The 14,629-nt window shown below is 37.3% G+C and overlaps 1 protein-coding gene across 1 annotated transcript in view; it reads left to right on the top strand.

Annotated features, from left to right (window-relative positions):
- DOCK3 (dedicator of cytokinesis 3) overlaps window positions 1-14,629 on the top strand; it is a 412,216-nt gene that overhangs the window by 271,262 nt on the left and 126,325 nt on the right. Inside the window, exons 10-12 of the mRNA XM_060161726.1 lie at window positions 3,476-3,557; window positions 8,593-8,653; window positions 9,883-10,030. Coding sequence (XP_060017709.1) covers window positions 3,476-3,557; window positions 8,593-8,653; window positions 9,883-10,030 — 291 coding nt within the window. The remainder of the gene's footprint in view (window positions 1-3,475; window positions 3,558-8,592; window positions 8,654-9,882; window positions 10,031-14,629) is intronic.

Genomic DNA, 14,629 nt, shown 5'->3' with positions numbered 1-14,629 from the left:
TCGATGTAGAAATGTCTATTCGTTATTTTATTATTGAGTTGTAAGAGTTCTTTATAAATTTTAGCTACAAGTCCCTTATCAGATATATTATTTGAACATATTTTCTTCCATTCAGTGGATTACCTTCCCCTTTCTTTCTTTCTTTTTTTTTTTTTTTTGCGGTACACGGGCCTCTCACTGTTGTGGCCTCTCCCGTTGCGTAGCACAGGCTCCGGACGTGCAGGCTCAGCGGCCATGGCTCACGGGCCCAGCTGCTCCACGGCATGTGGGATCTTCCCGGACCGGGGCACGAACCCGTGTCCCCTGCATCAGCAGGCAGACTCTCAACCACTGCGCCACCAGGGAAGCCCAAAATTCACCCTTTTTAATGTATAGTTTGATGAGTTTTCACAAATTTATAGTTGTGAAACCACTACCATAGTCAAGAAACAGACATTTCATCACCCCAGAAAATTCCCTTATGTACCTTTGCAGTCAAACCCGTGCCCTCCTTCCTCAGTCTTGGCAACTTCTGATGTGATTTCTGTTCCTATAATTTTACGTTTCTAGAATGTACTATAAATGGAGACATATAGTATATTGTCTTTTGTGATTGACTTCTTTCACTTAGCATAATGCCTTTGAGATTCATCCATATTGTTATAAATCTTAGTAGTTTGCTTTTTTTATTGTGAAGTAATATTCCATTGTATGGGTATACCATACAATGGTATATCTGTCTTTTCATCTCCTGGTGAACATTTGGGTTCTTTACGGTTTCTAGCGATTATGAATAAAGCTGCAATGAACATTCACAATCAGGTCTTTGTGTGGACATATGTTTTCATTTCTTCTGAGTCAATACCTAGGAGTAAAATTGTTGGGTCATATAGTAAGTGCATGTTTGACTTTAAAAGAAACTGTCAGGCTGTTTTCCAAAGTGGCTGTACCATTTCACATTCTCCTCAACAGATTATTAGAGTTCTAGTTGCTCTACATTCTTGCCAATCCTTGGTATATTCAGTCTTTAATTTTAGCCATTCTAGTACTTGTGTAGTGGTATCTCACTGTGCTTTTAATTTACGTTTCTCTAGTTACTAATAATGTTTTCTTGAGGTTGTTTTCCATCCCTGTATATTCTTTGGTGAAGGGTCTGTTCAGATTTTTTGGTCCATTTTTTGAGTTGTTATTTATTATTACGTCTGAGCTTACTTTATATGTTGTCAATACAGTCCTTTCTTAGGTCAGTGTAAATATTTTCTTCCACTCTATAGCGTGCCTTTTCATTTGCTTATCAGTGTCTTTTGAAGAGAAGATGGTTTAATTTTATAAAGTCCAATTTATCATTTTGTGATTCATGTTATATGCTTAATAATCTGAGATCACAAAGATTTTTCTACTGTGTGCTAAATATGGAAAAACAAATGTGAACAAGATACACGAAGGTACTTGTCTCATTTTTCTTGTGTGTATTCTTACAGTTTTATAGTTTTAGCTCTTATATTTAGGTCTATGATAAATTCAAGTTCTTTTTTTTTTTTTTTTTTTTTTTTTTACGATACGCGGGCCTCTCACTGTTGTGGCCTCTCCCATTGCGGAGCACAGGCTCAGTGGCCATGGCTCACGGGCCCAGCCGCTCCACAGCATGTGGGATCTTCCCGGACCGGGGCACGAACCCGTGTACCCTGCATCGGCAGGTGGACTCTCAACCACTGCGCCACCAGGGAAGCCCCAAGTTCATTTCTTATAGGCAAGATCAAGGTTTAATTTTTTATATGGATTGTTCACCATTTGTTGAAACTGCTGTTCTCCCTTACTGAATTTTGATACTTTTATTGAAAATTAATTGAATATATGTGGGTTATCCCATCTTTAAACAAAGACCTCCCTCAACTCAACATGCCCATTTAACTAAAAGTTCATCACTTCCACATCTTCACCTCTTCAAAGAGGGGTCTAGACTCACTGTTTCTGCTTCCTTATTTCTTACTCCTCACACTAGCCTCTTTCACTATCATTCCACAAAAACGGTTCTTGCCAGAATCACCAATGATATCTGTTTTAACATCTGGTGGACACTGTTGTATTGTTGTCTCATGTGATTCTCAGTGCCCTTGGGCCTCCTTGACCCCTCCCTCCTCTTTCAGACACTTTTTTCCCTTAACTAACATAGCATCCCACCATTCTTCTTATTTCTTCTGTTTTTCTATTTGTCCCTACATGTCTACTTGGCTAGTTCTTCTTCTTTTACCTGTTTCTTAATTATCAATGTCTCTCAGGATTCTGACCAAAGCCCCTTTTTCTTCTTGTTCTGTGTATATTCCCTGCTTATTCCCATCTAATCTGCTGGCTGAAGCATCTCAAATTTATATTTGCCAGATTTATAAAAGCCAGATCTTTTCTGAGCTTCATTTCTGCACATTTAACTGCCTAGGAAGTTAAGCTCTAGGAAGGACCATGAGCTCTAGGAAGAAAAGTGCCCTATATATATTGTGTTCACATTTGTGTTCCTATGTTTAGCACAGACAACTTAGTAACTATCTGTTGACTAAATGAACAAATGAATATGTGAACAAACTAAGCAACCTGTGCAGCTGATATTATAACATATCTTATAATTCTAGTACAATATTTTAGTATTGACCTTTTTACTGATACCTAATATGTGTAATGAGTACATGACTCTGGGCACAGGAGAAGCAAATTACTTTTAGAATCACATACTTTGTCTTTGCCTTGGCTCAGTTTTCCTGTTACAATTGGTAGAGAACCTTGGGATGAGGAGATGGGAATGAGATCCTAGGCAGGGGCAGGAAGGAGATAAGAGAGAAAGGAGACATTTCTCCAGAATGTTGCAAACACTGTTTCTAAAGTTTTTCAGTCCAATAATTTCCTTCAAGAATTAACCTATATTGTTTGAGGAATAAAATATCTTAATGGCCCTATTAAATTCTGATTACAGCTTTAATTACAGTACATTATTTCTTTTTTACTTTTCACCCAAACTTTTATAAGTCCCTGTAACATTTTTTCTTGGCTCTAAAATGATTCTTAAATATTGTATAGGAAGATGTAAACTGGGTAATGTAGACTCTTTCGGACGTAGTGTGATGAATATTTTTATGATGATCTGAGTGTTCACATCAAAGAATGTATATGCTTCTTATGGACTTACTGTTATGCCCAGAGCTTTGAGGGTATTTGGGAAAAATACAAGACATAATCCTCATTGCTGCCCTCAGGGAGCACACAGCTTTAGGGAGGTAAGAGCCACAACTGGCAAGTAAACAGCAACACCTGTGAAGCAGTTTGTAGTCTCTATTGCATGTTGCTTGGCAAGAAAGATAGTCTCCTGCTACTAGACATGTACTTTTGGCCTTGCCTGTCACTATGGGCTGTCCTGAAAGTGTTTAGGGTTTCTCTATAAATGCCCTTTTTATTTGTTCTCGAGCATGCAGTCCCTTACATTTCTCTGTCTCTCTCTCCTACATTTCAGTGAGCGGTTTCTGGTGAGACTGAACAAGAATGGTGGGCCAAGGAACCCAGAGAAGATAGAACGAATGTGTGCCCTTTTTACAGTATGTGCAAATTCTATTTCCCTTCTCTGCTGTTGACTCTAACTAGGGCCCTGCTATGTGGATATTGTTGCCCTGGAAACAAGCATTTATTCTTATTTCCCCACACACTGGTGAGAATAGAACTTGATTTATGTGTCTATCAGGTTTTAATGAAATATTTAAGAAAACTGAAATTAGCTTCAGTTTTTAATTTATTAAAGAAATATAATCAAGTACCTTTTACTGATGTACATTTTAGAAGCTATTTAATATAATAGACACATAAAATTTGAGGAAAGTCTTTCTTACAATTCTTCTTCAAGGCCACTGGGAATTTCTCTGATGTGTAAGTATGGTTTCTCTAAAGGCACCCACCAAATTTACAGCTTTGCAGTTTTTTAATGAGTTTATATAAAGAGAGACAAACTAAATAGTCCTCCTCTTTCAAATACCGAACAGAGTCTTTTTGTGCCATGATTCATACTTAAGTTTTTTCTGAATAACCATGCTGTTATTCGTGGTCTCTGAGCTCATGGACTCATCAGCTCAGAGAAGGCTAGGTAACCTGCTTATTGAAAAGTGCTAAGCCTCACAATACCACATTGCCTTGTGTATTCTTCAAGCTGATTCTGATTTACTAAATTTTTTTTTACCCAGTTATAAAACTTAACTGCCCAGCTTTATTTATTTCAGTTAATTTATTTGCTGAAGAAGAAAATAAGACCGTGTCACAATTTTAAACCACTTTTGACTATCATGGATTCTTTGATGTGCTTCAGTGATACTGAGATACATCAAAACCTGTTGAGTGCAGGGAGGTATGATGGTGTCACAGTGCCACTGCCCTCGTTTGTGGTACATGATTGATAGGTGACAGGTGTCTCAAACCTTATGGTGTGCCTCTTAAACACAAATGGGATTTATCTAGGGCTCTGATATGTGACTTTCTCTGAAAGATAAAATTGGATTTGTTTACCTGACCTTTTTTGTTCATTTACTACAACTTTATCGAAATCTCAAATGATGTTACTGCAGGATCAGAAGCCACTTTTACAGGAATAACTTTTATTGAAATTGCTTCAGGTATGAAGGATTTACAAATCTAGCTAAGCTAACATGAAGTTTTGAACATCTTTGAGCTCAGCATTCAAAGCTTAGGAGATAATACAGGAAGAAAAAGCAGGAAAAGCAGATCCAGGAAGACGGCTAAGGGAATTGAGATGGTTTAGTCTGGAAAGATCAATGCTCTCTCTTCAAAAGGAGTCCAAATTGCAGGTAATGGGATGTAGGTTAGAATATTGGGGGAGAGCATCTGAAGTGAGACTACCTGAACACTGAGCTGGTTCTCTGGGACCACCTTCCTGAAACAGGATTAGAATGAGATGAGACACCCATCTGTCTAGAATGTCTCAGTGACCTTAGGAGTCTTTTATAGATCCTCGTGCTCTGATATTGTTTGGTTAAAGCAGCAAAAGAAATTGTCGATTCCTTGTTCTTTGGCACTGTGGGAACAGAGCTGTGTGTGTGTGTGTGTGTGTGTGTGTGTGTGTGTGCGCGCGCACACGTGTGCATGCATGTGTGCTGTCCTTGAATGTGATGAGTGTAGTCCTTGTCTCTTGAAAAATGAACTTAATTATGATATTTGAATGTAATTATACAGTAAATCAAAATTTCATTTAACAGCATTTTAATTATCTATAGGGGCCCAGAGGCCTAGGCTGTAGCCCCAGCTTTATAAATCAGAGATGCACGTAACACTTATGACGTGCTCTTGTTCTGCCACAATGAGAAGGCACAAGGCTGCTAAAAATACCCACTTTTGTAGTTCCCTTTGCAGTACAGCCCTGGATCTTTTTTTAAAGATCCCCCAAAAAAATGATTTGAGGAATTTTTTTCAAAGCCTAGAAGATTTTTGAACAAGATTGTTCTAGCCAGGATTTTCATGTTTTACTTTAAGTTTATACGAAATGATAATTTTGGTGGAAACTATTTTCTGGCTATGACTTGAGTTCCTCCTGTGAGCCAAAGGAGTTTTCCAGATTGGCATGTGTGTTACAGAGTTTTCGAGTAAATGCAAGAAAATGCAGGTACAGCTGTGGTCAGTGCCAGCATGTTAGCTTACCTTAGCATCAAGAAAAGGGAACCATACAAATGGAGCAGTTTTGCAGGGTTACTCAAGCTGACTTCAGAGCCACATTACAGACAGTCACATTATCCATGCACAATCTTGCTCTTGGTAAATCCTGTTTTTTTCTGACTATGTTAGATTTCAGAGCTTCCTGTACAAGAAGAATTTTATCCAAGAAGGAGGTGTTTCATATTTATGTAAATGTCTAATACAGTGAGGATTTTGATGACTTTCATGATTAACAATGGCTGTGTGGTATGAGCATGAGAGAGCATGTCTGTGTATTTGCTCCTTACTAGATATCCAGTGCCTCACACACAGTGCCTGGCAAATACTAATGATTTGTTACATAAGTAAATGAATACATGTTTATTTTCTATTATAGTTGAGTGATCAGCTCAGAGAATGAACTTGTGTTGTTTTCCCTGCATTAATTGGCATCATATTTTTTACATTTACTTTTTCACATTTCAAAATAGAATTTCAGGTAGTGCTTTCTTGGAATTAAGAATGAATTTAATTATTAGTGCAATAACATCATTTATTAAAATACTGCCTCCTTTTCTACAGCATAAGAATGAATAAATTGGCTGTGTTTTATATTTGTAAATCCTATTATCTCTACAGAAAAAGGGTAGTCCAGGCACAGGAAAGTGAATTGACTTTTCCATGTTTCAGATGAAATATTAGTAACTGAGTCAAGATGCTGATCCCTGAGTCACTGTCTTTTCTACCCACCAGGTAGTTGGGAACCAGCTTCCTAGTTATGTAGGATTGGAGGGTAAGGTCCAGTGAATAAATCTAAATTCAAACCCTGCTCACCAGTTGAATGGTGGGTGAGTCACCTCTCTCCCCACCTTGGTTTTACAGGTCTTGTGACATAACTCTATGGTAACTGTGTTTAACCATGCTCATATCTAATAAGATAGCCTTTACACTGAATTTTGACACTGAAATTATGTGGAACTCACAAATAATAATTTTACTTAAAATAGTTTCTGGTACTGATTATTGTCATCTTATTTTTACTGATCTCAAATAAATGCCACAGAATGTTCTGGGTACCATGTATAACATGGTAAGAAAGAGCCCCTATCCAGCCATTTAGAAAATACTATAAATTACATTTTAGGCTTCTTCCTTTCATTCACCTGAACAGAACCAAAGGAGAGATCCCATGGTCTTGTGTACAGCCCATCTGGTTAGTGTTTGATCATCTTTGGTAACTGGCTTGAATTCTCTATGTATATTGGGATTTATAATTATACTGGTTATTTGATAGTTTGGATTAACACAATCTAAGCTATGTAGAAGACCATTTCACTTTGAAATGTGTCAAACATTTACATATCTTTTAGTGATAGACATGTTTCTATCCCAAAAATTATATAAAAATGGTAATCTGTTTTTTAATTTCTATTTTTTAGTAGTCATCTTAATATTTAGCAAAATGTAGTACTGTTTGGAGGATATCATTTTAAATTAAAGGAATTATTGAAATGGAGTCTAAAATATCATTTTTCAAGATCAAAAGACAACTTTCATGCAAAAATATATCTTTGTGATTCCAGAGATAACAATTTATGTTAAATTATTTTGTAACCCATTTCATTGTAAGTATATTTCATTATTCCATCAAGAATTTGGCAAAATATTATAACCATCTAGAATCTAAAAGCTTCAATTTCGCCATTACAAATTACTTTTTAATGTCTCCTTTTCTTTCATATGTTCAGGACCAGTCTACAGGGCAGAGCTGGGATTATGGTGAGGCAAGCAAAGCGCAGGATCCTGAGAATGAGACCTTAAATTTTATATCTTAGATGGCTTGCTTGCCTCACCCTAGACCTAACCCTGCTACAGGGTAAACATAAACATAAAGCAAACATGGGGATTCTGGATCCAAAGCTCATTCAAAATCATGACTGCTGCTTGATTGTCCCTTTTCCTGCTTTATTGAAAAGAGATAAGTATCTGGGACAAATCAAAAGATGAAAGATGGGAAGGAAATGGAACTAAGGGACCGTTTCCTAGAAGCAAAAGGGAAATCACAGGAACCTGTCCCATTAAAGATAGAGGTTACTCCTTCAATCATCATTAATTCATAACAGTGGCTGGGAGTGAGCAGCAGTTGATGACCTGGTGAAAGTCTGAAACAATACATATTAAAGGAAGTTTTATTACTTCAAGTATAATGTGTTAAATAAAGTATAAATATATACTCAAACATTTTTTTTCAAAATGTGTTCTACACATAAATAATGTATAAAATTATTTTTATAACTCTAGTTTTAAAAGTGATTCTGGATGAGATTTGTTTACTTAAAGGAAGCCCTTAAAATTTTCCAGATAAAATTATTTTCAGCTTTATACTTCAGCATAAATGATACATATCTAAATTTAGAAATGGGAGATCTAATTATTGAGGTGTCACTAAAACCAAAGTAATTGCTTTTCAAGGGAACATATCTAGTGTATAATAATCATTTGTGGACAGCAGAATAAATGTAAAATTTGTAGAGAGTAAACTTTCAGAATTTCAGTCATTAATGAGCCTTTTGGTGTTTTCCCTTTTTTTTTCTGCATTGGAAATTTCTTTTGTTACAGAATGTTTTTATATGATTTTGGAATAAACATGGATAAGTCAATGTCATAGAGATTTCTAATGTGAGAACTTTCGGAGATAGGTGGTCTAAATAAGAGCTGGAAAAATATTGTCAACAAAATAATCTTCCAAGGGCACATAAGATGTCCAGGCTTTCACTGCAGGAATCTTATAAACACTAAACTGCTATGTGCTTTAATCCCCTTCCCCCACCTATAGCATATGCTAAAAGCAGCAAAAGCAAACCATTATGAGGTTCAAAATGAAATTTTAATTATTTTCTATGTATTCATTGCCTTAATTTATTTTTTCTCTTTTCTTAGGATCTGAGCAGCAAAGATATGAAGAGAGATTTATATATAGTTGCCCATGTGATACGAATAGGTACGGTTCACTTTATCAATTCACATGACTAAGACCACTCCAACTTGGGATATCTACTGTGTATGACCTTTGTCTTCTGCCTAGCTCTTCAGGTTTTAGGATTACTTCAGGTACTTCAGGTTTTAGGATTAGAGTCCAGCTTGTACTGGAGCTGTACCTTAAGCTCAGCTGCTACAATAGCTGAATTTGATAGAAATGAAAGCATTTTCTGCTTCCTATTTGTTTTTGGACCCATACTTTTTATTTCAAGTGGCCTGCTTTTTTACATTCTCTCCATCTAATGTTCTGCCTCTGTACCAGCCCTCTGCCTCAGAGATCTTATAACGGATTGCCAGGGTTGCCAGCTTAACAGGTAGTGAATGGCCTTTGCTGTGTTTTGTATCAAAAAGTATGTATCTATGCTATTTTCCACAAAATTAGAGTTAGTGTCATTACTGCACTAGATGGATGGTATCTCACTTCTACCCCACCCAAGATTTTTGCTACCTGTGGTTCGTTTGTCCAGTCTTATTTTAAGTTTATGACATAATTTGCGGGCCCATGACTAACTAAGTCGTCTTTCATAGTGGGTTCTGGCATATCCTGTACAGCAAAAGAGTTGTTTTGCCAACAACAAAACAACTCTTTTGCTGTACTTTTGGGGTTTTGTTTTGCTGTACTTGATAAAGCATTTGTTGAGGTTCCAGTTCTGCATTTGCAAGTCCTCTTGCCACTATAAGCACAGCCTTGGTAAGCAGGAAAATCAAGCTCCCATCTACTTTCTGAGACTCTTCTTGCTCCTACAGTGGTTCAGGAGCAGCTTTGGTTGGAAGAATTTGGTTGGAAGAATAGTACATTGTCCTCGTTATCTCTGTATACATAACTTTTACCTGTCAGCTACAATACTCAACTAAGAAGTTAAAATATATTAGCACATTGGTTTTTCTAAGAAATTCATGAAACCACTGTTTCATTCACATATGATTAATAAATGGACTGTTGGTGTTGAGGTGGGTAGTAAGGATGATTAATTGAACGTGGTGCAGGGGAAGAGCCCTGGCCAAAGGCCTGTTTGGCATTCCTCTACATAAATAACCTTGCATCCTTGGATGGCTCCCTTCATCTTCAGTCTTCCAGTTTAGAAAATCTCTTAAGATACCTATAGCTCTGGCATCCTTGGATGACAATTCGGTGGTGCTATAGAGGAGCATGGAGTTCTCAGTCTGACTGGTGTTTCTGCTGTACCCCAGGCCGGATGCTCCTGAATGACTCAAAGAAGGGCCCTGCTCATCTGCACTATCGGCGGCCGTATGGCTGTGCAGTCCTAAGCATCCTGGATGTCCTGCAGTCGCTCACAGAATTAAAGGAAGAGAAGGATTTTGTTCTTAAGGTTTACACGTGAGTAATGGACCTCAGAAATATTAATGATTTGCAACATAAGACATCCCAGCACTGCCCTTGAGAGCAGAAGTTCTCAAGCTTTGCAGGACACAGACTCATCAGGTTATGTAGGATAGGGAATTTTTTGAAAGTGCAAAGATTTCCTTCTAAAGGTTTGGGATGGGCCCAGGCAACTGTATTTTTAATAAGCTTCCCAGGTGATTCTGAAGCAGCTGAACTTGGAATGTTCTATTCTAAAGTAAAAGTCTGGTGATACACAATTCTTCTTCTCTCCAGGACTAGCCAACCTTATTACGTATTTACAGGAAAGCTAATAATCTAATTTCTCCTGTGTTTTGGCTGTAAAAGAGTCATCTGTGTCTAATACTTGCCCACCAGCTGTTGTAACTGAGCTGGCTACTGATGTAAATTGCTTCAAAGAATGATCACAAGTCAGGTTGCCCTGTCTTTGAAGAAAAGCCAGTTTTTCTGAGGAGCTAAGGTTTTACTCTTCATTTCTGCCACCACTGATCTATGTCACCAGCCAAGTATGGCATTAGTTTTAGTGTTCATCATCCAAGGACTCTGCCTTACAGAAGCAGTGCATCTCCTCCTGACTCTTGTTAAACAACAGAAAAAGAAAAGTAACACAGAATCCGGGTATATCATCTGTCTTTGCTTGTAGAGACTTAGGCATGAATCATAATGCTGAAAATATGATCAATGGTGAGTTTAGTGAGTTTTTAAAGCAAGTGTATTTCTAACTGTGAGAATTAAAAAAAGAAATCTCTCCCCTTTTGGTTTTAACCCAATATTGTTTTTTCAAATTAAATCTAATGCTGTCAATCACCAGGTTAATATATCTTTACCGTAATATTTGTGTGTATTTTTCTAAATTATCTGTTATCTGATTCAGGTATGAAGTAAACGTAATTCACAATTATGCTTAATTTGGACCTTTGTATAATCAACCACATTTTATTAATTTCAAAATAAAAGCCCAGGTATCCTTATTACCTATTTTGCCTTAAGCTTTGTTTTGTTCAGAGTTGTGTACTTGATGTGATGAGGATCTTCCTTTGAAATAATAACTTACAAAGGAAATTTTAGCAGGTTTCCTCTTCCTTTCATGCATCAGTCACAGCCTTTCTCCATTTACGAAATCTCTTCAATGGTGGGTGGTGGTACCTGCTTCTTTTTTTTTTTAAATAAATTTACTTATTTATTTATTTTTATCTTTTTGGCTGCGTTGGGTCTTCGTTGCGGTGTGCGGGCTTCTCATTGTGGTGGCTTCTCTTGTTGCGGAGCACGGGCTCTAGGTTCACGGGCTTCAGTAGTTGTGGCTCGCGGGCTCTAGAGCACAGGCTCAGTAGTTGTGGTGCACAGGCTTAGTTGCTCCACGGCATGTGGGATCTTCCCGGACCAGGGCTCAAACCCACGTCCCCTGCATTGGCAGGTGGATTCTTAACCACTGCACCACCAGGGAAGTCCCGGGACCTGCTTCTTGATACAAGATCCTTTCCTCCCTTTGAAAAGGACTAAATGTTAATCCAAAATCATCATCATTATCATCGAACTCCACTCTATCCTTTCTAAGAGCATGGAGTTTATAGATAGCACTCCAGAGTTGCATCTCTGCACATATCAGCTGTTCCTTGCTTCAGTGCAAATTCTCATTGTGGATAGGGGCTTGCACAGCATCTCTCTTGAAATCATGCTATCAAGCTTAATTAGCCTAATTGCTTCTAAAACAACAGTTTTCAGTTCTAACATGTCACTTTTCAAGAAGTGGGATTCATGTGTAGCTTTTTCTTAGCTCCTTTCTCTGAGTTGTGCCTAATATATCAGTTCTAAAAAGCCAAAGAAAGATATTGTTTTCAACAGAGAAGGTAGTTTTTTTTTAAGTTTTTTGAAGGACTAATAGAGTTAAAATGTAGGATAATTTTTCCACTTGATAGTATTAACAGACTTTCAAAGACACTTCCATGTTTGTGAAATTGATTTTGTGCACAGTACGGAATTCCTCTAGGGTTAGTGTTTTAAATCCACATCAGCACAGTAAATTCAGCCCTACGGAGAAGTAATATTTTCCAATAAATTTTAGGGGACCTGTTTGTTAGGTTTAATTGGAAGCTTAAAGGTTTTACCAATAGCTACTGATAGTGTTTTAGCCTTTGCTAGGACAGAATTTTGCAAGGATAAAAAAATCTCTTGTATAGTTTTAATCAGTGAATTAGCAAAATATCTCATTAGTTGTTGATCTTCTCATTGTTTCTTCTGTTATTCAGAGTCAGCCTCAGGCCTCAAGCCCCTGTATGTCTCTTGTCATGACCACTGCTCTGGCTTTATAGATATTTAATATCATGTGTGTTGGGAAGGCACCACATCCTTTTTAAAAAAAATCACAACAAGAAGCTGAGGTGTAAAAACTAGGTCGCTTTTTAGTGAGCCAGAAACCTTAAAAATCACAAACGAATAACCACTATGTGAAGTTCATTCTGATATAGATATCATGTTTGTTCTTGGCCAGAGGGACTGGACTCTCAGGCAGGCACAAGGCTTGCTGAATCTGGAGCCTAGGATGTGAAAGGAGAGGAATGCCAAGGAGCTAAAGCCAGCATTGGGATGGGTGGAGGGTGACCATAAATAGTACATATGACCAAATACAAGATGCCTCTGAATATGTGATGACCACTCTCCAAGTTCACATTGAAAAAAGTCCAAACACTTTTAGGCCAACTTTAATGAAATAAATAACTACTTAAAATATTAAATTTATCATTTTAGTTATATTTTAAATCATATTATATAAAATGTGTATTACACACTATGTACTCAATCACATATTATGTAAAATTGAGAAGTATTGCTTTTTCCCCACTTCCACATTTTATGAGAAGATTTTATTTGAATTCTTTATGTGCAACCATGCCGTTAGGTCTTTGTCATCACTATAGCCATATTCTGAGTCATCTGACAGTTTTCCAAGGCACATTATCAGGTTTGGTTTTGATACATCACTCTTTGAATCCTTAATGATGCTTTCACTGGAGATTTATCTTGAGGCCCAATAACATATTTGCTGAATAGTTGGACGCTTGATGTTTTTATGTTTTCATTTGTCATGTAGGCCTATGTATATGACCTTAATGATACAGCCACTTACTATGCTGCTTTTAAGGTGAGTTTTACAGTAGCATCCAATACTTCAATTTGGAGGTCATATCCAAGGATGATTACTAAATCTGTGTAGTTTTGCTCTTAAAAATTTTTTTAACCAAGATAAAATTTATAAGCATCTAAAACTTGCATTGGTAATAATGTATCTTATCCAAAGGATAATGTAACGTATCCAAACAGTGCTGTGATGTTAAAAATAAAGGGGTTCAGAGAATGCCCTATAACATGAAAGACTTTGTGAGGGTGGAAATACAAGGTGGCAGCCTCTTCTGTGAGTGATGCCTGGAAGGGAACCTCTCCTTGTATTTGGAATAGACACAGGCATTTCCTCAGAACACCACCTTTGGGTTCTTTGTTTCATCACTACCTTATCTATGAAACTGCCTTAAGTTGAGGGGACTTGTTTAGGAGCCATTCTTAAATGGAAGCTCATTCTTAAATGGGTAAAGGACCATTGGGTCACTCTCATTTTGGTACAGATTAAAGGAGTCTGATGTCTTTATATGTAATAACTCTAAATGAAAAATTCTGCTTCTCACTTGCAAGTCAGGTAAAGAAATAGCTCATATTTCTCTTTCTCCTAGCCTAGACCTTCTCAATTTTCAGTGGATCATCATCCACCCAGGACCATTATCTGCTGGGTCCATTATCAGTGTTCAGACATGCGTTGTTTGAGCATCTGCACCAAATGTCTTTTCAGGCCATACAAGGAAGACTCAAATCCAGTAGGTCTCTGTCCATGGAACTGCTCTATTTTGACTTCTAGTGCCCACTGTCTCTAGCCTCAGTGTCTAACTGGGTTTTTGTGTGTGTTAGTGCTGCTGCAAAACAGAACACGTTAAATAATGAACCAAAATAAAGAAAGTTAGCTCAGGATGACTCCCTGCTCATGCAGAGGTGAGAGGTTCACAACAGGAGTCTCTAACATGGATTTAGTGTTGGCACATGAGGTCCCAAGTATTCTCTGCCACAGGATTGAAAAAACAAATGTGCTTTCTCTTCCCTTCCTTTTCTGTTCTGCTGCTACTCTAGAAAGAGTGATATGAAAGAACAGTGGCTGTTTTCTGTTCTGCTGCTTTTCTGTTCTGCTGCTACTCTAGAAAGAGTGATATGAAAGAACAGTGGCTCTACAAGTATACAAACGTAGACCTGGCTTTGTATAACAACTTTAACTGACTTAAAAGTATGTCAGTAGTATGTATGATCCCAGATTGGTTTTTAAAAACATAGATATAATACTTTCATCTATTAGATAGATTAGGTAGATGAGATGATAGATAGAAGCTGTGAGATTTGGAAAAGTCATCCTAATTCCCAGAACTTTAGTTTCCTCCTCTAAAAAATTGGGGGTGGGAGGATGGAATAAGGTAATATAAGAGAGACAGAAAAAAAAGGAACCCATTTGAACTAGTGAATCAAACAGGAAAGAGGTGGAAA

Source organism: Lagenorhynchus albirostris, chromosome 10 (genome assembly GCF_949774975.1).
Source record: "Lagenorhynchus albirostris chromosome 10, mLagAlb1.1, whole genome shotgun sequence".
Lineage (NCBI taxonomy): Eukaryota > Metazoa > Chordata > Mammalia > Artiodactyla > Delphinidae > Lagenorhynchus > Lagenorhynchus albirostris.
Note: the sequence above shows the minus strand (reverse complement) of the source record. Positions and strands in the feature narration are given on the sequence as shown.